At 43.3% G+C, this 24,805-nt stretch overlaps 1 protein-coding gene across 11 annotated transcripts in view; it reads right to left on the bottom strand.

Moving 5' to 3' along the window:
- SIPA1 (signal-induced proliferation-associated 1) overlaps positions 1–24,805 on the bottom strand; it is a 215,503-nt gene that overhangs the window by 80,762 nt on the left and 109,936 nt on the right. For all 11 annotated transcript variants that reach the window (XR_011024852.1, XR_011024853.1, XR_011024854.1 and 8 more), the window contains one exon: positions 1,967–2,141. Coding sequence is in view for 8 of the 11 variants with exons in the window: in XM_068260904.1 (XP_068117005.1) it covers positions 1,967–2,141 (175 nt within the window). In the remaining 3 variants the exon portion in view is untranslated. The remainder of the gene's footprint in view (positions 1–1,966; positions 2,142–24,805) is intronic.

Genomic DNA, 24,805 nt, shown 5'->3' with positions numbered 1-24,805 from the left:
TCAAAAGCTCCACTGATGTCCTCCTCTATTTCCACAGGAATTACATAAGCCATAGTACCTAGATGTTTTCACCCTTCTTGTTCTATTAGAGATTTTCACCGCTAAAAATCACTACTTTCGTGTAGCCACGTTCCGAAATTTTGCAGGTAAACTAGTTGCTCATAATTGGAGCTAATGTGTTCAGCCTATAACGATCAACTATAATCTATCACACCACATAATCTAGGCGGCCACAACTTGAAGTATAACACTACTTAATTGAGGAGACTCCAGGGTACCCTAACTGAATATTGCATCTTTTATCAAACCCAGGAATCATCGCGTGCTTAAATGTACTTTTATTTAGTTACCTGCAAAATCATTATTATAGGTAGCCACCCCCAGTACAGATAGCCAAAGATATCACCCCACTATAGGTAGCCACCCCCAGTACAGCTAGCCAAAGGTATCCCCCCACTATAGGTAGCCACCCTTAGTATAGATAGCCAAAGGTGTTCTCCTAGTAAAGTTATCCACCCCCAGTATAGATAGCCAAAGGTGTCCCCCCAGTATAGGAAGCCACCCCCAATTCCCAACACTCGCAGATTTGCAGATCAGTGGTGACCCGAAAAGAGTAGAGCTGTGCACATTAACTGAATGGCACGCCTCAAAAACAGGAAGTGAGCAATGACGTTACCCCCACATCTGAAGTGTACACCGAGGTCACTGCACTGCTCTCCCCTCTGTTCATCCTGCTGCTGATTTGACGTCTGTGTGGGCCTGAGCCCTCTATCACAGTTATGTCCGCATCCGTCCGCTTTTCAGCATCTGTAGCATTGATGTGTTGCTGAAAAGCGGACACAACTGTGCACAACTGCGTTAGTGGGCTCAGGCCTTGTGTGAGTGACAGGGAGGCATGGAAGTCCTGGCAACATGGGAGTTCCCAGCTGTGGGTGAGGCCCCAAGCGGCCACTCAGCCCAGGCAGGCTAAACAGCCATTTGGGGCCTCACCCACAGCAGGGGCCTCCCATGCTGCCAGGGCTGCTGTTGCTTCCATGCCACTCAATATCAAGTCTTAAAGAAAACCTGTAACGAAAAAAAACTCCCCTGGGGGGTACTCACCTCGGGTGGGGAAGCCTCTGGATCCTATTGAGGCTTCCCCGTCCTCCTCGGTCCGACGGCAGTGGCAAAAATCCTCCCGGAACAGCGGTGATGTAAATATTTACCTCCCCGGCTCCAGCGCAGTATCGGCTCTCCGCACGGAGATAGCCAAAAATAGCCAAACTCCGTCGGGCCGGCTATTTTCGCCTATCTCTGTGCGGAAAGCCACAACAGCGCCCCCGCTGGAGCCAGGAGAGGTAAATAAATCAGCGCTTATCAGCGCTTGTTGAGGGAGGATTCCGGGACTCTTCGGGGGAGCCACCGCTGGACTGCCTGCAGCTACAGGGGAGGGGGAAGCCTCATTGGGACCCTGAAGCTTCCCCCTCCCAAGGTGAGTACCCCCCGGGGAACTTTTTTTTGTTACAGAGTCTCTTTAAAGTCCATCTCCAGCCTTAGGTTTTAAATATGTCTTCTAATAGCTTAATCATTTAGATTCTTATGCGTTAAAATAAAAGAGGTAAGTTACTGTAAATATAGGTAAAATAAAATGAAAAAGAGCACAAAGAGCTAAATTACGGGAATTAGTAGCAGGATTTGTGGAAGGGGCAGCCACTGTTATTTGGAATATGTCATCTTGCTGTTCAGATCTGGATGGGGGCACTGACTGAGGTTTTATAAAAAGCCTGCAGCCCATAGCAAGAAAAGTCAGTTGTACAAGAAAATGGCCACGGTCAGATCTCCTGACCAAGTACTTCAAAAATGATGTATTTGGCATTGGATAATCAGTCAGTATCGGCACAAAAACGAGCTCTGCCACTAAGGGCCTACCCAGGAATAAGAAAGCATTTGTGTGCGGAGTAGGACTTTAATTAAAAAAAAAACGTACTTTTATTATCCAGCTGTGCACGGTACTTGTCAAACCCCTTAAGCTTGACTTCATCCCCCAGAAGGCTCAAGAACTCCTTGAATGCTGGTCCAGCTGTCTCGTTGTTATACATCTCCTCCTCGCTGGCTTGTCCACTCTTGCAGTACAAGATTCCGATCTTCCGCTGAAAACTAAGCTGAAAGTCAAAAAAATAAAGGATTCCAGTCAGTTGAACAACAAGTCAAATCCAAGATTTCAGCAGGCCGGTGACCTGTCACATATTCAAAATCTTAACAAATGTCCTTCTGTCAGAGATCACCCATCCGGGGATAATTCACAAATCTTGCATAAATCAATCAAAAAAGAGGTCAGTTCCATACTAAGTTAACTTAAAATGAAAGTGCTTGCACATAAAACGCAACACAGCTTTGTGTTGGCCCTAGATTATGATACAGGCACGACACCATTCACACATAGACATATGACTATGGTAGGGACTAGATTGTGAGCCCCTCTGAGGGACAGTTTGTGACAAGACAATATATACTCTATACAGCACTGCGTAATATGTCGGCGCTATATAAATACTTAAATAAATAAAGCACTGTATGCACACTAGATGGTTGTGGGCCCTTGCCATCGTGCTCGATCGGTCTCAAACTGGTTTCAGGAACATCAATCAGAGTTTAACCTACTTCTATGGCCAGCTTGGTCTTCTGACCACAATCTTATTGAGCATTTGTGGAACGAAGTCGAAAGATCACTTTAAAGCTTGGAAACGCCTCCATCCAATGTGACCCAACCTAGAGCTGCTATTGTGTGGCCAACATTACTCGGCAACAGTATCAGCATCTTGTTGAGTAGATGCCAAGAAGAATATCATCTGTGATCAGAGCTAAAGTTGGACCAACTCTTTATTAGGTAGTGTCTCTAATTTTTGGCCGCTCAGTGTATACCGGCCGGGCCCGTAAAGGCATTGGAACCACATACAAAGCACAATTGTTTTATAAAAGGCTGGGTTTTCTAATACTTCAGTGGGCACACAACATATCCATTGTATGATCTGCAAGCAGTGCATTTATTTACTGTCTGGGACCAACATCATTCCCAGATCAACAGCAAACATGCTCTATGCTTTCTGATAAAATACTGTAAGCACTTCTTCCATTTGAACTAACCACAGGAAAATGAGAAGTGGTTGCTGAATATAACCTACTCTTTGTTGTGCTTTCTGTAAACATTTTGCTCTGTTCTTACAGTATGAACACTATAGGGGCTTTCTCAGCAACCATCTCCCCCTTCACTGAAGAGGCAAGGCAAGCTACAGCACTGCCTTCTTAAAACCAAGAGTACAGTAGTCAGATATTTCATGTCCACATGATCAAGTAGCAACATCCATGGTGCATTGCTTCTGGGCAATGGGGCTGATTTAATGATTTGCATATTATACCCAGTGTCCTACAGTGTTGCATTATGCATTTTATTCATGCAGACATTACATTTCTAAAAACCTTCTGTTTAAAGGCAACCAGAGATGAATGTTTCACACAAAATAAACATATCAGTCGATAGCTTGTAAAGAATAAATGCTCTACCTGATAATTTCGCCGTTCTGGTGTGCCTTTTTTTAGTGTTTTTTATCCATTGTTGCTCCAGGAAAAATCAAAAATGGCCGCCGGCTCATATCCCTTCTGCTTCCGGGTTATGAGTTGTTCTGGATGTGCTGTCGAGGCTATATGAGACTAGGCTGCTATCTAGGCTATATGAGAAAGGCTGCTGCAGCCTTTCATCTGTGTGCTTTCATTTTGGTATGATGTGCAGCTGCCTGTAGGAAGTGTCTCTCATAGGAATCAAACTGCAGTCATCATCATTATTTATGCAGAAAAAATCTATTAACCCTTCGCACTCTCGCATGCAAATGTTCAAACAAATGCATTCACAGATTCACTCATACAGGCACAACTGTTATCCCTACAGCTAAGTTAAAAGCCGGGGTCTTAGTTCACAGAAGAATGCATTCTTATGCTTAGTCACCTATACTGCTCAGAAGTCCTAACTAGAGGCGATGTGCCTGGGTATATGTATTTTTTTCTTGTTACTGACCCCTGTGGCTAGGGTTAAATTCAGTGCACTCCCTCCTTCCCCTGTATGTGTTTGTCAGCATGCACACAGCTTATGCTGGTGTATGTGCATGGTGCACATGGATACATTACGTTAGCTCCCTTGTGCGATTGGTAAGATGCACTGTCTGTCCCAGGAGAGGACGCCAGGATGTGTGCTCCTAATCCATTGATAGGTTTGATGCAATGAATGTGTTTGCATGTCTGCACTATGCATGTTACAGGGCCAGAGTTAGGACACCTATGTTTACCTGGGTACTTCTGCGCAGTATAGGTGACTAAGCATAAGAATGCATTCTTCTGTGAACTAAAACCCCGGCTTTTAACTTAGCTGTAGGGATAACAGTTGTGCCTGGATGAGTGAATCTGTGAATGCATTTGTTTGAACATTTGCATGCAAGAGTGCGAAGGGTTAATAGATTTTTGCTGTTTTCTAGCCACACCCCCTTCAGCACCTCTCTTTCCTTAATAACTTATATAATGTCCTAACTAGAGGCGATGTGCCTGGGTATATGTATTTTTTTCATTATTTATGCAGAGGCACACAGATCATATTGCTCTGTTTCAGGGCTTTTCTCTCAGCAGCAGCAGCCCCTCCGATGTCATCACAGCCTATGGTGTTCACATACCTACCTCCTAGTGTTATAATACATTTTAGAAACTATGAAAAATTTACAAATTTACCTTAAAGGGACCAATTGGTCGTTGAAATAAAGTGCAAAATAGATGCCTAATTTAAAGTGCATAGTGAAAATAGTCTGACATTCCTACAACAAATAGTAGATAGTTCTTAATATTAGTGATCCTCATTTTAATGTGCATACAGTATATTATCATTAAGGTGCTGAGAATTTTTTATTGTGCACTAAAGTGCATAGAAGTGCAGTAGCAGCTAATTTATTATTGCTAGTAACCATAATTTGAATACCATATTAAAGTGCATCAAACATCATATAGGTGCTAAGAATTTTTATGCGATTCTATGTGCGCCCAGAGGCATTTTTAACTGTTTTACACTATGTGTGTTTCTTATGTTTTATCGAGAATTTTATTGGAATAAAAGGACCTCAGGAGAGGCCAAGTTGTCTCTGGAAAAGAGTCAGAGAATTTGTTCGGAGGGCAGTGTCAAATGCATTTTCCACCTGCAAACTGAGGTGGGTTGTATCCGGTGAGCAGATTGCTGTGGAGGGAGTGGGATTATTCACATACACGGAATGAAATGCACAACCCGTTTTTCACAAAGAGCTGTTATTGAGTGATGCAAAACTGTTTGAACAATATTACCCTATGTTGAGATATTCTAGTATAGGATTAAAGTCATCTGGATGTGCATTTGAATATTGTCCAAGACCCACCTGAAATCTGGGGTGGTTTAGTTCTGGTGAGCATATAAAGAGAGGCAGGGGCGCCTTTAGGCATAGGCAGTACAGGCCATTGCCTGGAGTGCCATTGGTCCTGGGGGGGCGCCATGTTGCAGAATTAAGCCACCGCCCACAAATTAAGCCCCACCCAAGATTAAGCCACACCCCTGTGGCTGTTCTATTACTTGCTTCTGCTTAATCTACTTAGCTGACACCTCTGTGCCTTGTGCATCCTTCTTTCCTCCTTTGTGCCATCTCTGCCTCCTTCTGTGCCCTTTGTGCCTCCTTCTGTCCCCTTTGCCTTTATTTGCCTCCTTGTGCTACCTCTGCCCCCCTGTTCCTCCTTTAGTCCCACTCTGCCTCCGTCTGTCCTCCTGTGCCTCCTTCTGTATCCCTTTGTGCCTCCTTCGGTCTCCATGTGTCTCTTCAGTCCCCATGTGTCACCTCTGTCCCCTTGTGACTCCTTCTGTGCCCCTTTGTGCCTCCTTCTGACCTATTGTAGAGGGTGCCAGGCCGACCAGGTGGGCATGAGTGCTGTGCAGGGGGGACCGCGGTCACCCCCGCCAGATGTTGTGTCCCCAGGTAGTGAACAGGCTTGCGCCATCAAATTGACGCCACATCAGTTCACTGGCCCACAACCCCTAAGCTCACTTCTGCAGCCTTACATTACGTGTATTTTCTGGTAAAACACTGCCCGCATTGCAAATTTTCTGATGAAAAGCTGCCGCATTATGATTATTTCCTGGTGAAACGCTGCCGCATTACAATTATTTTCATGGAAGGGCGCCATGGGGGTGGTGGTGGTGGGGGGAGCGCCATAGATTTTCTCGCCGCCTGGAGTGACAACATGGCTAGAGGCGCCCCTGAAGAGAGGGGGTGTGGGACTGAGTGGCACCAACCTCACAAATCACGGACGCACTGTGGTGGTGTGTTGTAGGAATTGACAGTTTGAACGTTATCACCCTATGTGGAGATTTGTGTATGTCTTCTAGGAGGAGTAATCACAGTGTTGTCATTCTGAATATTATTGAACAGAGAATTATCTGTAGAGACTTCAAGTGCGGATCAACCACTCCTAAGGAACTTTGAGAACTGTGTGTAAGCCTTGTGCAGTGTGATGTAATCCGTTTTGTTACAATATTTATATAATAAGGTCTGGAGAGCGCAGCAGTATTTACACAATTCCAGTAATTGCCCATTGTAAAATTTTTCCTCTCCCTGATTTACATTCTGAAATGTATCACTGGTAGTGACATCTTTCGTTCTGCCAGGTGATCTGTACGGAATATTTGTTACTGAGAGTTCTATGCACAGAGGGAGATTGCTTGGCAGTTGGAAAAGCACAATGCAACAAGGTTTATGCTGGGAATACAGAGCTCGATTTTGAGCCATTAAGATGGCTCGATTGATAATTTCCGACATGTCTGATCTCCGGCTCGATCGTTTGGCTGCTCAATTCTGCACCGAGGACAATGGAAAAAGATAAGAAAAACGAGCGGAAGATAAGAGAATCGCCCGCGGAAATCGAGCGTCGAAACGTTCGAGTGTAAAATCGAGCCGTGTATTCCCAGCATTACAGACAGCAAACTTCCAAGACCATGGTCATGACATCACAATGAGGGAGGGGTTTCACCACAATATCAGCCATACAGACCCCCCTAAAGATCTATTTGAAAAAAGGTAAAGATTTCTTGTGGGAAAGGGGGCATTGGCTACGGATTGGGATAAAGTTCAATCCTGGATTAAAGTTCCTTTTAAGTTATTGTTAAGTTATGGTAACATGAATTAAAAATGTACTTTGTAAATTAAATGCATAGGGGTTGATTCACTAAATTGCGGTAATGTTGCGGTGCTCAGATAGCGCATGACAATATTACCTACCGTTGCCACGGCAGCAGTGTACAGCTAGTTAAGCTATAAGCGTGACCTGCAGTACTCGAATAGCGGAAGCGTTGCTATAGTAATGTGCATTGCCGTTAGTAATGCCCGTGCTACTCGAGTACTGCGGGCTGCGATAATGCTGCAGGTAGTAACGGTAGTATTGCCATGCGCTGTTTGCGCACAGCAATATCACTGCGGTTTAGTGCATGAACCCCATAGAGGCATCTGCAGGTTGATAACATGGGCTTATCTGCTGGCTTTGTGTGCCTTGTGTATTTGCTGTTTTTTTTTTTTCATTTGTTTAAAATGTCTCAATTTGTGTGTGTGGTCAGGAGAAAGGGGGCTTCTCTGGCATAATGGCTGTTCCCTTTCCTCGCATGTTGCGAGCTATTTTCCCCTTTTGTTTTTTCTTTTATAAATAAGTAATTGTTTTACAGCTCAAAAAAACACTATGGGCCTTATGTATAAAAGTGTCAAGATACACGACCCAGCACTCTATAAACTTTAACAATGTTTACTGATTCTAAAATTCTAAAGTTTCAGGGCCAATAGGAACCCTATTCTCAAGGAAAGACGTAAATCTCCCTCAAATGGATTCACTCATGCAGTCGTTCCCAGATGACGACACACACCCATAATAGGCCCCGTGTACACTAAATAAGCTGCTCTCAGTTATAACTGAAAGGACAACTGATTTTCAAAGTAAGTCCCATGTTTTCCTATGGCTCAGTTCACACTTAAAGAGAAACTCCGATCAAGAATTGAACTTTATCCCAAACAGTAGCCGATACTCCCTTTTACATGAGAAATCTATTCCTTTTCACACACAGACCATCAGGGGGAGCTGTAGGGCTGATATTGTGGTGAAACCCCTCCCACAAAAAAAGAGTACGTACTCTTGGCAGTAAACCCTGGTGCATTGTGGGAAATAGCCGTTTACAGCTGTCTCTAACGGCCAAAACAGCAAGCAGCAGCTACATCACTTGCCAGCAGTAAAAATGTCACCATGTGATAAATTTCAGAATATAAATCAGGGATTTAAAATATTTTACAATGGGCAAACACTGACTAAATCATTTATACATAATTATTGTAAAAATGAAGCACTTTTTTATTACATTATTTTCACTGGAGTTCCTCTTTAACGCGTTTTAACTGAGATTTTTTTTTTCTCAATGCACTACTGTGGAGAAGAAAAAAAAAAACGCATCCCAACTGATTAAGTGTAAATGAGGCCTGAGGACAGCAGTCCACTACACACACCTTCATGTAGGAGAAGTGTCCTCTAAGAATAACATTGATCTTGCTGTCCATATCACGACAAAAAGGTTGCTATGTATTATTATGTTTTTCCCTTGTTTGACTATGTAAATTATCTCTCTTAATTGCAAATCTCACCTTTATTGCAAAGCAGTATGAAAGATGGTGATGAACTGGGAAACCGTCCATAAACTTATTAAGGCCATTATTGATTCAGGCTCACTCTGAAGTACACCGATGTCAGTATGTGCTTACTGCGCTAAGGGGAACCTTAAAGGGAAGGTTCAAGCAAAATAAAAAAATGAGTTTCACTTACCTGGGGCTTCTCCCAGCCCCATGCAGCCATCCTGTGCCCTCGTAGTCACTCACTGCTGCTCCAGTCACCCGCTGACAGCTTGCTGACCTCGGAGGTCGGCGGGCCGCATTGCGTACATTTTTACGCATTCCCGCTAGTGCAGGAACATTAACACATACATTTTTATGCATTACTGGTTCAATGCGTAAAAATTTACGTATTAAACCAGTAATGCATAAAAATGTATGTGTTAATGTTCCTGCACTAGCGGGACTGCGTAAAAATGTACGCAATGCGTCCCGCCGACCTCCGAGGTTGGCAAACTGCTAGCGGGGGACTGGAGCAGCAGTGAGTGACTACGAGGGCACAGGATGGCTGCATGGGGCTGGGAGAAGCCCCAGGTAAGTGAAACTCATTTTTTTATTTTGCTTGGACATTCCCTTTAACTGAGAGGGATATGGATGTTTCCTTTTAAACAATACCGGCTGTCTGGCAGTCCTGCTGATCTCTTTGGCTGTAGTAGTGGCTGAATCACACACCTGAAACAAGCATGCAGCTAATCCAGTCTGACTTCAGTCAGAGCACCTGATCTGCATGCTTGTTAAGAGGCTGTGGCAAAGAGTATTAGAGACACAGGATCAGCAGCAGAGTGAGGCAACTGGTATTATTTTAAAAGGAAAAATCCATATCCTTCTCAGTTTAGATTCCCTTTAAGTACCTGTACAGATGCATTGAGTGACAATAAATGCTTTCCTGCTGTTCCTTTAATTCATGTTCTACATGGTATATGAAGTCTGTTCCCTCGCATCTGATTTCTTCAGTGTATGTGACTAATGGACACATTCAGCAAACAGGCAGTGAAAGGCAATTTTAAGGATACTTATGCAAGCTGTACAGCACAAAATAGTGCAATTTGCATTATCTAGGTAATGCGTATGTTACACACTTGCATAACAGGAGTTACTAAAACAATGCGCATGTTACCCAGGTAACGCGATTTATGGAATTTGCAAAATGTGGGCTGCATAACTTGTATAAGTACCGCTTCCCAATGGGTGACATCAGTCAGCAGTGTGTCCTGGCCTTAAGATCATGTTAGTGATAATGAGGCAAGCGAAAACTTATCACCACACATCCATCGTTATGTTAAATGTTAATTCACTAAAGGTGCGTTCACACGCCATACTGTGACAAACGACGAGTCCATCAGATCCTCCTGCTGGGCAGATGTTCTGCCGACAGTAGCACGTGTGTACACGCTGTCGGCAGACTGAGCGGATCAGTCAGAAACAGTCTTTATCAGTCTGCTGACAGCATGTACACACGTGCTACTGTCGGCAGAACGTCTGCCCAGCGGGAAGGTCTGACGGACCCGTCGTTTGCTACAGTATGGCGCGTGTACCTGCCTTAAAGAAGCTTGCCTTATTTTTTTTTTGAAAATTCTTTTTATTGATTTTGAAAAGTTGACAACAAAAACATAACATTTAACCAAAAAGGGCCCACACGCAGGTGGGCTACAGAGCTCATTGCAAACTTACATTCATGGCTATCACATACTATCCTGACCCACCCTACACCCCCCCCCCCCCCATCTCCCCTCTCCCTCCCAGCTCGTCCTAGGTATATCAGGTAAAATATTAGCCGTTCATTACATCGATTATATGTAAAGTATATTTTGTCTGTCTTCATGCATATATAATCTTTGCGACATGTTACCCACCCTTATTCTCCTAGGATGTATCCTTATTACTTGTCCAAGGTACAATACCTTGTCAAACTGTTGTGGGCACCCTCTAGCTATATACGCAGCTTTATAAAGGTGCAGAGAATCATTAATTAGTTTCTTCCAGAATTGAATTAGCTTCTGTCTTTTTCCAGTTGAGAATAATTGCTTTCCTATAATAGTATAATAACAACCCTATTAGTGACCTTTGAGCGTGTGTGGGAGCCAGTCTGGTGGTGTCTCCCAGAATGCAATATAATGGATCTACTGGTATATTGGTTTTGGTAATCACAGATATCTATCCACTTAGGAGTAACATTAGGACAGCTCCACAACATGTGGTCTAGATCTGCATCACTAGCATTACATCTCCAGCAATTTATCGGGTTTAATCTATCAAATCTGGACAATTTAGAGGGGGTGAGATATACTTTATGTAGAATTTTAAACTGTATCAGTCCATCTCTGGTCGCAATTAAGTATTGGAAGGGTTTTATCCACACATCTTCCCACTCCTCATCATCCAGAGTTGGTATGAGATTTATCCATACACTTTTATTGGTAGTAAGGTGGGGTTCGGTTAATAGAATTATATGTTGATATATCGTCGACATAGGTTTACTGAGGTTTTCATTTAATATGATATCCTCAATCTCAGATGTTGCGAGTCTAATCGGGACTCCACCAAACTGAGCTCCAAAGGCATGACGCATCTGCAGGAAGCGGAAAAAGTGTGTATTAGGGAGTGAAAAGGCTTCTTTCAGAGAATCGAATTGCATTAACTGTCCAGCTTGCACAATATGCTGCAAGTGTGACACTCCTTTTGATATCCAAATTATGGGATCTGGGATTGTGAAAAATTGTGATAGTTTTCGGTTATTCCAAATAGGGGTGTTGGGTGAGAATTTGTTATCTGGAGGGCGGGTCCACTTATGCACTAAATCCCACGCTTTAATAACAACTCTCATATTATTGGTTAGTGGATATGGTGCAGTGGTCCCTCTATACAATATTTGTTTTAACGCTTCGAAGGAGCCCAGAAGAGCAGCATCCAGGACAGTTGCAGCATTTGTAGCATCTTGGGACATCCACCAGTGCGCTGTTACTAATTGGCTAGCTACGTAATATATAAATAAGTCTGGAAATGCCAATCCCCCCTCCGTCCAGGGTCTTTGAAGTTTCTTTGGGCTGATTTTGGAAATTTTATTATGCCATATGAAGCTAGAGAGGATGGACGTTAAGTTTTGGAATATATTTTTGGGAATCCATATTGGGCAATTCCTGAATATATATATAGGTACTTGGGCAGGAGCTTCATTTTAACCAGGTTGATTCTTCCTATAAGAGACAGAGGGAGAGACTGCCACCCAACCAGCTTTTGCTTTGTATACTGAATGAATGGCAAGATATTATCATTAAGGAAATCTTTGGTATTCTTAGAAATAACAATACCCAAATATTTCGTTCTAGCCACCGTCTCCATTGGAGTTTGTGAGGTATTATCGCAGTTTAGCATGAGGAGCTTGGATTTACTATAGTTTACTACTAGACCAGTACAAGGAGCGAATTTAGAAGCTTGCCTTAGGGCTCTTTTCCACTATGAAATGCGATCGCAATCGCGTTTCAATTTCCACCATGCGATTGCGATTGAGCTACTATACTCATTATAGTCCAGCTCAATCGCATACAAAACGCGGCAGGACGACGATTGCGCTTTGACCAAAATCGCATCGCAATCGGATCGCACTAATGGAAATTGCTGCTGCAGTTTCCATTAGTTTAATGTACCTTGCGATTTGCGATCAGAAGCAAATCGCAGGCTAGTGGAAAAAGGCCCTTATTAAGGTGTAGTAATCGGATCTTACAGTGTGTTATCTTATCAGTCCAGTCCTTCAGTTATCACCTCTATAGTTATTCTCACATGCAGATAAGGAGCATAGGAGCACACGCAGGTAGGATGCAGCTCCACCCCTCCTGCTGCCTCCTCTGCCAGCATGATTATAGCCAGCCTGTAGATTGTGTATGGCAGTCAGCAAAGGAGAGAGACAGGCTGTGTCTGTGTGTCTCTCTGTGGCTGTGTGTGTGTGTGCGTGCGTGTGTGTGTGTGTGTGTGTGTGTGTGTGTGTGTGTGTGTGTGTGTGTGTGTGTGTGTGTGTGTGTGTGTGTGTGTTATGTGCAGCTGTTTCTCTCTGTTGCTGTGGCTGTATGTGTGTGATTGTCTGTATGTGCATCTGTGGCTGTGTATACATACACTTAATGTTCCTCTCTTTCCCCTCTCTATGTGCCTGCTGTGTATTTCTCTCTATATAGAGTCCCTTTTTTGTATAAAATGCTAAAAAATAAAAGCTCAGAATCCTCCATTTTACATTGCAGGCTGTAGTAACACTCCACTTGACGACAGCACAGGCTAGGTGATAATTCCTCACACACTTTATAGTTGTTATCACTTGAACTCATATCTGTGAATAAACATCCTGTCTTTAATCAGTTCACACCCCAAGGGGGTTTTGCCCTAACGGACCAGAGCACTTTTCACCTGTTAGTGCTCCTTTTATTCGCTAATAACTTTATTACTACTTATTGCAACAAAATGATCTATACCTTGTTTTTTTTGCCACCAATTAGGCTTTCTGTGGGTAGTACATTTTGCTAAGTATTTTTTTTTATTCTAAATGCATTTTAATAGGAAAAATAAGAAAAAATTGGAAAAATCATTATTTCTCGGTTTTCAGCCATTATAGTCTTAAGCTGGCCACTAACGGTCCAATTTGTAGCGAAAAATCGTTGGAGCGATGAGAAATTCTGATCGGATTGGTTGTAAATAATCTCTATTGGTGGACACAATCGATTATGAACGAGTGAAAAAATTGTCGCCTGAATGAATTTTCGTCGAACGAAAATTCGGATTTTCTTAGGGGTCGTAATAGATAGGAAGCAATGATTGGTTAGTTGATAGTAGTGAACGATTTTTCATCCGATCAGAATTTCTGATCGCTCAAACGATTTTTCGCTAGAAATTGGACCGTTAGTGGCCACCTTAAGAATAAAACATTCTCCTGTGAATAAAACCCTCATGTTTTATTTGCCCATTTGTCCCGATTATTAAACCATTTAAATTATGTCTCTATCACAATGTATGGTGCCAATATATTATTTGTAAATATAGATGTTATTTTTCTGTTGTTTTTTTTTTTTTGTTTTTTTTTAGTCCGGTCTATGATTACAAACCCCTATGTAGTAAAGTAATAGTAATTTGCCCTCATAAAATATACAGTAGATTAAAAAAAGAGTCCCTAAGGCAACTTTTTATGATGGTTTTTTTTCCTACAAGTTTTTTTTTTTTTTTAGAGCTTTGGAAGTATAAGTTCTTCATTTTATTAATATTTAATTATAAGTGTATGTGTGTGTATGTCTATGTGTATTTTACTTTTTGGCCACTAGATGGCGCTAGAGAACACTCCTGTTTTATAGGAAGTGTTCACTTTTTTTTGTTTTAAACTTTACTAACCATCACGGCTTCCTGTTTTATAAAAGGACATGGCCGCTGACATGGTCATGTCCATTCATTCCAGGCATTGCGATTGGGTAGAGGACATTTTCCCCGAATCACGGAACACTGAGTCCCGACGGTTAACATCGGCAGGGACACACACACACACACACACACACACACGCACACATGCACAACGGCGGCGGGAGAGAGAGAGCGACTTATTAAAACGACCTGTTGCCAAACAGGATGTTTTAATAAGTCAGATTGCCATTAACTGGGGGCTGGGAAAAAAGGGCGCAGGCAGCTAGTGGACAAAAAGGGCTCCGCCATTCACTCCCATAATAAATATCGTTTAATGGGCGCCCAACAGGAAAAAAGGGCGCCGGAGATAAATAACGTTTTACAAACGGCGCCCAGAGATTTGTAATGTTTTCTAACTGTGCTCGTGGTGATTTACGTTTAGAAAATGCACTCGTGACGAATAACGTTTATAAAAATACGAAACATATTTAACCTATTTAACTAAAACATTATTTAACATTTTATCCCTTACTGTTTGTAAAACATTATTATTCACAAAATAAAGCGATCAATACGTAACTTTAAATTGCAATATATTTTTTACAGTTACTATTTGTAAAACATTATTATCCACATAATAAAGCTATCATTAAGGGGGGGTCTTAGGGTTAGGCACCACCAGGGGGGTCTTAGGTTTAGGCACCACCAGGGGGGTCTTAGGTTTAGGCACCACCAGGGGGGTCTTAGGTTTAGGCACCACCAGGGGGGTCTTAGGTTTAGGCACCACCAGGGGAGTCTTAGGTTTAGGCACCACCAGGGGGGTCTTAGGTTTAGGCACCACAAGGGGAGTCTTAGGTTTAGGCACCACCAGGGGAGTCTTAGGTTTAGGCACCACCAGGGGGGTCTTAGGTTTAGGCACCATCAGGGGGGTCTTAGGTTTAGGCACCACCAGGGGGTTCTTAGATTTAGGCACCACCAGGGGGGTCTTAGGTTTAGGCACCACCAGGGGAGTCTTAGGTTTAGGCACCACCAGGGGAGTCTTAGCGTTAGGCATCACCTGGGGAGTCTTAGGTTTAGGCACCACCAGGGGGGTCTAGGCGTTAGGAATAGGTACAGGGAGGGTTCTGTGTGAGAGTAGGGTTAGGTATAGTTTTAGTAAAATTTTAGTAATACTTACTAATATTTTACAGCACTTATTACGAACGTAGTTATATTTATATCATCATTATAAACAATATTTTCAGATTTTATTTTAAGAAGAAACGATAAATGAAGGTTAATCACAATAATATACAATTATAACGATTAAACATATATTATCATTTTTTTAACAAACGTAATTATAAGTTTCACTTTTGAAACAGAGAAGATTAACGTTTTCACTATTGCCGATTTTGTACACATTTTTTAATGATTTATACATTTGTAAAACATTATTTGTACACTAAATACAAAACAATATTATCGTTTACACCCCGCGCCCTTTTTTCCCAACGCGCTTTTTGTACGTACGCCATTAACTGGTTAATTTTAGGATTCAGTTGTTAATTTAAGGATTCAGTTATTACCGTAACTTTAGGAATCACTCCTTAACTTAAGGGCAGAATCCTTATTTCAAGGATTACATGAGGTAAATATAGTAAGCTTAGTGAACTGTGGCCATTTACTGTTATTACCCTTTGGAATGTTTGTCCTGTTTCCAACTGTCACTTTTATAGTGCTGATTTGCAAATGAAACAAGGAATTTAACTGACTGCTATGAACAACAGGCACAGATCTTTTCCGCACATCAGGCTCTGGGTTACAGTTTCTCTCTGTCTCTCTTAACCTGCTCAGCGGTATGGACGACTATACACATCCATCACCGCCGGAGGTCGCCGCTCAGGCCCTGCTGGGCCGATTTGAGCGAAATAAAAAGCAGCACACGCAGCCGGCACTTTGCCAGCCGCGTGTGCTGCCTGATCGCCGCCGCTCTGCGGCGATCCGCCGCGAGCAGCGGCGAAAGAGGGTCCCCCCAGCCGCCCGAGCCCTGCGCAGCCGGAACAAAAGTTCCGGCCAGCGCTAAGGGCTGGATTGGAGGCGGCTGACGTCAGGACGTCGGCTGACGTCCATGACGTCACTCCGCTCGTCGCTATGGCGACGATGTAAGCAAAACAAGGAAGGCTGCTCATTGCGGCCTTCCTTGTTTATTCTGGGCGCCGGAGGCGATCGGAAGAACGCCTCCGGAGCGCCCTCTAGTGGGCTTTCATGCAGCCAACTTTCAGTTGGCTGCATGAAACAGTTTTTTTTTAATTAAAAAAAAACCCTCCCGCAGCCGCCCTGGCGATCTTAATAGACCGCCAGGGAGGTTAAGGAGGTCGATTCACTAAACTGTGGCAAACAGATTAATGTGTGTAAAGTCTTATGCACAATGGAGTAGAAACTACGGGCCAATTTCCACTAGGATATTACATTTTGCGTACGTTTTTCCCGTATGCGAACTTTCATGTTTTATGTGAATTTTCATATGCATCTAACAATCAGTACATGGGAAATGGATGTGTGTTGCAGAAATCTGTAGCATGAAATCCATATACTTTCTGTATGGCACTGCATGCGAAAATTCACATTCAATAGAAAAGACTCCATTGACATTCATTGGTTTCATTTTTACTGCAAAAATTTGCATTGCGAATTTGTACCTAGTGGAAACGGGCCTAATTATTATTGTTATTATTTTTATTTATATAGCGCCAGCATATTCCGCAGCGATTTACAAAGCATGATACGACAACACGGGGAACATAGGTACAACCAAAAAATGTACAGCAGAGTCTCAAGCAGCACAAATATTGCGACAAAAACAGTATACAGTATGCAGCTATGAGCAAGGACCTATTGGTTCAAAACATGTCAGCTATATGATGTGTGAACTTGTGTGGATACGTCCATAATAAAGGAACTTGATCTACGGGATATTGTGCGGACACTCCTTTTGTTCCATACAGTATGCAGCGCTGGGTCCCTGGTTCGAATCCCAGCCAGGGCACTATCTGCAAAGAGTTTGTATGTTCTCTTCGTGTATGTGTGGGTTTCCTCCGGGCACTCCGGTTTCCTCCCACAATCCAAAAACATACAGATAAGTTAATTGGCTCCCTCTAAAAAAAAAAAAATTGGCCCTAGGCTACAGTACTTACACTACATAATATAGACATATGGCAATGGTAGGGGTTAGATTGTGAGCTCCTTTGAGGGAAAGTTAGTGACAAGATATATATATATATATAGATATATATATAGCGTCGACATATTATGCAGTGCTGTACACTGTATATATATATATATATATATATATATATATATATATATATATATATATATATATATATATATATATACAGCACTGCATAATATGTCGACGCTATATAAATACTAAATAATAAAATAATAATAATATACATTAGGAGGATGACCCTGCCCTTGTGAGCTTACAATCTAAAGGGTATTGGGGGACACACTAGGTAAGGGGGTGGAGGATGGATAAGGCAGTGACCCTTTGCCTCCGATTACATTGTGAACAGATAAGTAAATAGGGGCTATAAAATGTTATAAGCTTGTCTGAAAAGGTGTGTTGTCCAGGTTTGGAGCATGAATTGCATGTAATGTATTGTATTCTGCTCTACTCATCATGCGGTAACACTTTACGCACGTTACTCTGCTTACAGCAGTTTTAGTGAATACACCCCAAGATGAGCTATGTTAGATTAACCAAAGACTGGTGCCCACTTATCCTGACACCACTATCACATGTCTAGACATGGTGATGGGTGGCCAACGGGAGTAACGTACTGAGGAAGGAAAGGGCTGGCACAATTTTTAAGTTAGGCTGAATTTTTACTACATGAAGGCCAGTTTACATATCCTATTCACATCTATAAAAGGATTCCAATTCACATTCATTCAGGCAGATCTAGTGCAAATCCCTCTTGGGGTAGTGTGACTGTGAACCACTGAACACTAATGATCACATTCTGTAATGCTTGCTGATACATCACCAAACCACTCATTACAACCCACAGGAAATCCTATGTCTACATAATTGACATAGCAGCTGCTTCTTACGGAAAGTCAACTAATGACCTAAATATAACATGAATAATGAACACGAGATAATGCTAGAAAATCATCCTTAATACAGTACACATTTTAGTAATCAGATATTCAACTTGTGTTTGCAACCAATGCAATTAATCTGCCATGACATCAGATCACTGGAAGACATTGGTTGCTATGGGATACTCTACTTTGAACTTACTCTTTGCTGTGACCGCAGTGTTCTCAAGTTAGAAGATTTCCCGACAACCTGGGTTCTTTTTTATGTGGGTTAGCAACACCTTCCAACTTAACAACACCTTCCTCAGCTGCAGGTCCTGAGCCAATGAATTATTATTCTTATTATTGATTTATAAAGCGCCAACATATTCCGTGACGCTGTACAAAGTAAGAATCAGTACTAAGCACTAAGCCTTCTCCTCCAGCCAATAGGGAAGAGCCAGAGGCTCTAATGTTTGTTGCCAAAGGTGTAGTCAATAGAGCAGTCTAGCCATGCAGGGTGGAGGTCAAACGCCAAATCTCGGCTTAGACACTATCTGCATGGAGTTTGTATGGTCTCCCCTTATTTGCGTGCATCTCCGCTGAGACTCTGGTTTCATCTCACAACATAAAAAAGTAAGGTTATTGCCCCGCCCCTCCCAAGACATTATGCCTGGTGCTAGGCCTGAACAATAAATCAAATTTAAACCGAAATCGCGATCACCTAGATCACAATTTCGGAATCGTCAAAGCGGCGAGTATCGCAATGATGTCATTTCCGCATAAGGGAAGTTTGAAGAAGTGGCTTCATAGTCCCCCAAATCCGGGCACGTGTGGTCCGCAGCATCAGCAGTGTTAGACATACCTTCAGCACAAACCCAACACTTATCGGCCTCTATCGCCGTCTGCCGGCTCTTGTGCACGGCATACTTCCTGGTTCCTGTATGTCACATGACATACAGGAAGTATGCCGTGCATTAGATCCTGCAGGAGAAGAAGTGGATAGACGGGCATCGTTGCATTTGTGCGGGAAGGTATATCCAGCACTGCCGCAGCTTGGGGTACAGAGGGGCCACAGAGAGAGACCCAGAGCGGGTACAGAGAGAGACCCAGAGGGGACACAAAGGGGGCACTAAGGGGACAGAGAGAGAGACACAGAGAGTGCACAAAGAGACGGGGACAGCGAGACACAGAGGGGGAACATAGCTTGATTTGAAGGAAATTTTGAATCAAATCAAATTCGTGATTTCGGACAGAAATCGCTTGATTCAATTTTTTCATACAATCGTTCAGGCCTACCTGGTGCAATTTCCCATCAGATAGATGGGTCGCACAGATCATTTCTAACAGGTCTGATCTGATTTCCCATTTTTTTTCCGATCACCTCTATACAAAATTGATCAGAAAAAACAACAGATCAGACCTGATGGAAATTGCCTATTCCACCTCTCTATCTGAGGGGAAATTGCATGGTGTGTACTAAGCATAAGACTATGGTAAAAGTAGGGATCCGATTGTGATCCCTTCTAAAGGATAGTTTTGCCTGGCATACACCATGCAATTTCCCACCAGATGGACGGGTCGAGTCAATTATTTCCGACAGGTTCGATCTGATTTCACTCTCTGCACACTATTTGACAGTTGAACTGAGGAACTGCTGTTCAGTAAATGTTTCTGAAAATAAAGAAAACCCTGAGATAGCCCCCATTAGAATATGAACTAGTGTAAAACCTATCAAAACTTTGGTGCCTACTGTAAGTGAGAGGAACATAGGAAAAAAGTAATTTAAAGTGAATTTTATTATGGGAGAAATGTATTTCGTACATGTATTTTACATTTAAACATTTTTAATGATCGTGATGTTTGAAGCTAAAATAGGAAGCCTTTGTGGCAAATATAACGTGTGGCAAATGTTGATTTCTGTGTCTGCTTCTACAATTGGCAAGTTTACATCATGTGCATTAGGCATAAAACAGAATCTATGGCATTTTTTATGTAAATACTCTGTTCTGATGGAGCCCAGCAAGAGCTCATCAATCATTAACAGGCAAACACCATCCAATAAAATGTTCATTCAATGAGTGGATAAAAACACAACATCTACGGTATATCAAACTATTCTCCTGGCAGACTCAAAGCGCCAGAGCTGCAGCCACTAGGGCGCACTCAGTAGGAAGTAGCAGTGTTAGGGAGTCTTGCCCAAGGTCTCCTACTGAATAGATACAGGCTTGCAGAGCAGAGATTCGAACCCATGTCCCCTGTGTCAGAGGCAGAGCCCTTAACCAGTCCAGTACACTAAACATATTTTTACTGAAAATGTAATAAGAACTTTTCACCCGCTAAAACATAAAATAAAGTTGTTTCAATTGGACAACTGTTCTGATGTAGAAGACATTTCACCTGTCTTACTAAGGAGCTTCTTTAGCTATAATGAAGAAGAATTTAAAGGGAACCTGAAGCGAGAAAAATTGTTTAAAACAAACACATGACGTAGCTGCAAATTAGTATCATACTTACCTCACCGCCAGTTCCTCTCAGAAGCTCACCATTTTCCTCTAACAATGATTCCTTCCAGTTCTGACAAGATTTTGTCAGAAGAGAAATATACCAGTTGCTGTCAATTATATATCAGCAGCTGTCAGTTACAACCAAATGTGCAAGGTAATGTCCATGTTTCCCTATGACTCAAGTGTATGATATTACAGTTTAACAGTGTGCTGACCAGCAAGCTGTTATGGGATAATGGCCATTTTTAAAATGGAGGACGGAGAAATCCATTGATCACAGTGGACAAATAGGACGCAGGAGAGGAGAAAGAGATTGAGGAGTAGACTACACAGGAGGTAAGTATGACCTGTGTATGGTTATTTTGACTTTTTATTTTCAGTTCAGGTTCTCTTTAAAGAGAACCCGAGGTGGGTTTGAAGAATATTATCTGCATACAGAGGCTGGATCTGCCTATACAACCCAGCCTCTGTTGCTATCCCAAACCCCCCTAAGGTCCCCCTGCACTCTGCAATCCCTTATAAATCACAGCCATGCTGCTGACAAACAGCTTGTCAGAGCTGGCTGTGTTTATCTCTATAGTGTCAGTCTGCTGCTCTCCCCGCCTCCTGCAGAACTCCAGTCCCCGCCTGCATCCCTTCCCTCCCTGCTGATTGGAGGGAAGGGACGGGGGCAGGGACCGGAGCTATGCAGGAGGCGGGGGAGCAGCTGAGACTGACACTACAGATGTAAACACAGCCTCACAGCACGGCTGTGATTTATGAGGGATTGCAGAGTGCAGGGGGACCTTAGTGGGGTTTGGGATAGCAACAGAGGCTGGGCTGTATAGGCAGATCCAGCCTCTGTATGCAGATAACATTCTTTAAACACACCTCGGGTTCTCTTTAAGAAGACGCTCAGTCTGAGTGATGAATGTATTCTCTCAAACCTCCCACAAAAAAAGTGTCCAATTTGTTTCTTTGGATACCTCATGGCCTTGATAAATGAGAATCTTCAGAGGAATATTTTCACATACTGTCTTTTACTATTACCCAACTTACAATGAAGAAATCTAAGTTCCTCTGGTTAAGCCATGCACGAAGAACCTTTGAAGAACTGAAACTAGTCTTTTTACCTTCCACCTCCATGTCTGTTCTATAGCGGCCGGTGATCTATCACCAGATAGCGAGGAAGCGACATGTATGGTCTGACCACTGACTGACCTCACTACAGCACTGCTGGCACTTACCGTAGTCACAAAGAACTTCATCAAACATTGCTATACATCTACCAAAACAAAGTACAGTAATCCCAATTCGATCCTACAGAATGGAGCGAAATGAAAGGTAACTAGACCTAGACAAAAGATTTTTTGGGCTCTCGGGAGTAGCAGACAGAAGAGAATCTGCACATCGGGCTTGATTCACTAAGCTGTGCTGCTACAGCATAATACATAATACAGCTTAATGACCAGAGGGAGTGTTCTAATTCCCTGCGCATGCTATGCAGCCACAGCGTGCGGAGCCAATGACGCTGTGTTTAAAGAGCGCTTCGTTACATGTAACAATCGCTCCTCTGAACCCACCCGGCGGGTCCAGTAGTTTCATACAACAGATATTGCTGCACTTTGATTGGCCCAGTAGCCTGACTGTGCCGCAATATCTGTTCTTTGAAAATACTAGACCCGCCGGACTCCGGGCGGGTTCAGTGGAGCGATTATTGCATGTAACGAAGCACTCTTTAAACACAGCGTAATTGGCTGCGCACGCTATGGCTGCAGACAAGCCCATCATCACTGTTCCATTAACCTTCCTGGCGGTAACCCCGAACATAGTTCGGGGTAAGCCGCGCATGAGGTTTTCTCCGGCCCTGCTCGGCCGATTTTCTTAATTTTTTTTTCGCTGGACGCAGCTAGCACTTTGCTAGCTGCGCCAGCACACCGATCGCCCCAGCCCCGCGCCTGATCGCCGCTATCCGTTGCGGCGCACGGCCCCCCCCCCAGACCCCGTGCGCTGCCTGGCCAATCAGTGCCAGGCAGCGCCGAGGGGTGGATCGGGACTCCCAATGACGTCACGACGTCGCTGACGTCATCCCGCCATGGCGACGGGGGAAGCCCTCCAGGAAATCCCGTTCTTTGAACGGGATTTCCTGATCGAAGCGGTCGGGGGGATGGGCTCGCTACATGATTAAAAAAAAAAAAAAATGCCGCACTGCCTCCTGGCGGAATTTTTCATACCGCCAGGAAGGTTAATAAATAGATATTTGATTATATTCAAAGATTGAGAAACAAGCCAATGTTACATGGCGGTGTGGTGTTTTTTTGGCGCAGGTTGCTCCAAATGACGGCTCTCCCTGCTGCCGCACAAATCCGGGGGGGTTTGAAATACTATTCCCCCTCCGAGTCGTCGCAACTCGGAAGGAGCTGTAATTCGAGGTTCGGCAACCCCTGGATCCCTGCACGGCGCGGACTAGAGCATTACTGCTATAGCCACGCCAAACTCTGGCGCTACGCTGTGCCAAGCAGGCACCAAAAAGCCCTGCTTCGCCAATTTTAGGTGTTTCATGACCCTAGGTGACAGTTCTTGCCCGTGTCTCCATCCACTCCTGCTCTTCCCCGCCCCTCACCTCACCCCTTGCATTCCTGTCATCTTCTCCTAAACACCTGTCCTATTCTGCTGTCCTCCTTACCTCACTCCCTGCAACAACTGTCTAGTATCCACTTTTGTTCTTGCACAGGACACAAGGAAAATATAGAGGAATCCACCCTTTATGTATTTATAGAGTTTAGCCTGTCTAATTCCACCGCATCTGTGACTGATCCCAAGTGTAATTTGATCTCTCAGCTGTGTCTGCTCAGAAATCTCGGCAGAGCAGCTGATTTGCAAACGCAAGAGGTTAACCCTATGTCTGCTTCCATGAAAGCATGAAGTAGTTACATAGTTATTTTGGTTGAAGAAAGACATACGTCCATCGAGTTCAACCAGTATGTGTAGACACACTGCAGATTCATTGCAGGATTTTTATCAGCTGTAACAAAGAAATGTTTTTCTACAATGATTATTATGCTATTGCTCATCTTTTATAGTAAACAGAGGATGTTCTGAGTTCAGGTCCACTCTAACAATTTTCAGTTCTACAGCCCAACCTTGTCTTCCTTAGCTCCTCCCTCACTTCTCCCTTTTGGGCCCATTTCCACTGGAGCGGAAACTGCTCCGAATCCACAGAGTTTCCCTGAAGGCAAATCGCGCAGAGAAAGTACCATAGGAAACTATGGCACCGCTGGCCGAATCGCTAAGGTAACTGCCCACAGTTTTCGCGCGGGAGGTTGTGACTCCCATAGCCGTGCATGGCACGGCTTCTGGGATTCGCCTGCGTTCCCAGAAATCCCGGAAGTGCCGCCGCACGTCTCACTGACGCATGCGGCACAAGTGGAAATGGGCCCTTTCTGTTATTCTCTTTTGTACACTTTCCTTGACCCCACCCTTCCTTGACTTCCTTTCCAATAGCCTACATCCATTTTGCTTCCATAGTCTCCGCCTCCACTCTCCTCTGGTCTCGCTATTTTTTCCCCATTTCAAATTTCCTCTGCCCCCACTTGTCTCCTTGATCCATCTACCCTGCGTTTCTGCTGCATATTTACAGACTCTTCTGCCTTGCTCACACTACCTCTGTCTTCCACATCTGCTCTTATGAATGGGGGCATAATGCATCACACAGTACAGAACTAAATAGTTCAATGGAGTGTAGGTTCATTCTTAATCTGAATCTGTTCTTAAGTCGGAACATTGCGCCATCTCTGTACCCTGTACCTCCTCTGTGTCCCCCTGTGCCTCCAGTGTCCCCCTTTGTGTCACCTCTGCCCTCTGTATCTGTTTATACAAGTTTAAAAGCCATTTTTTTTTAGATTTTTTTTTAATCGATTTTCTCAAAAACTACGAGTCCAATGTGAATTTTTTTCTACTTGTTCCCATGGAAACACAGATCTACAAATCCATGCCGCTCGTATCGGGGGGTCGTTCGTAAGTCGGGCATTTGTAAGTCAGGGACTACCTGTATATATTACTGCCTAGTGCAATATGCAGTACCTCACACTTCAAGCCTGTTTTATTTTTGTATTTGCTTTATTAAAGTAAAAAAATAATACTAAAGCA

This window comes from Hyperolius riggenbachi, chromosome 11 (genome assembly GCF_040937935.1).
Source record: "Hyperolius riggenbachi isolate aHypRig1 chromosome 11, aHypRig1.pri, whole genome shotgun sequence".
Taxonomy (NCBI): Eukaryota; Metazoa; Chordata; class Amphibia; order Anura; family Hyperoliidae; genus Hyperolius; species Hyperolius riggenbachi.
Note: the sequence above shows the minus strand (reverse complement) of the source record. Positions and strands in the feature narration are given on the sequence as shown.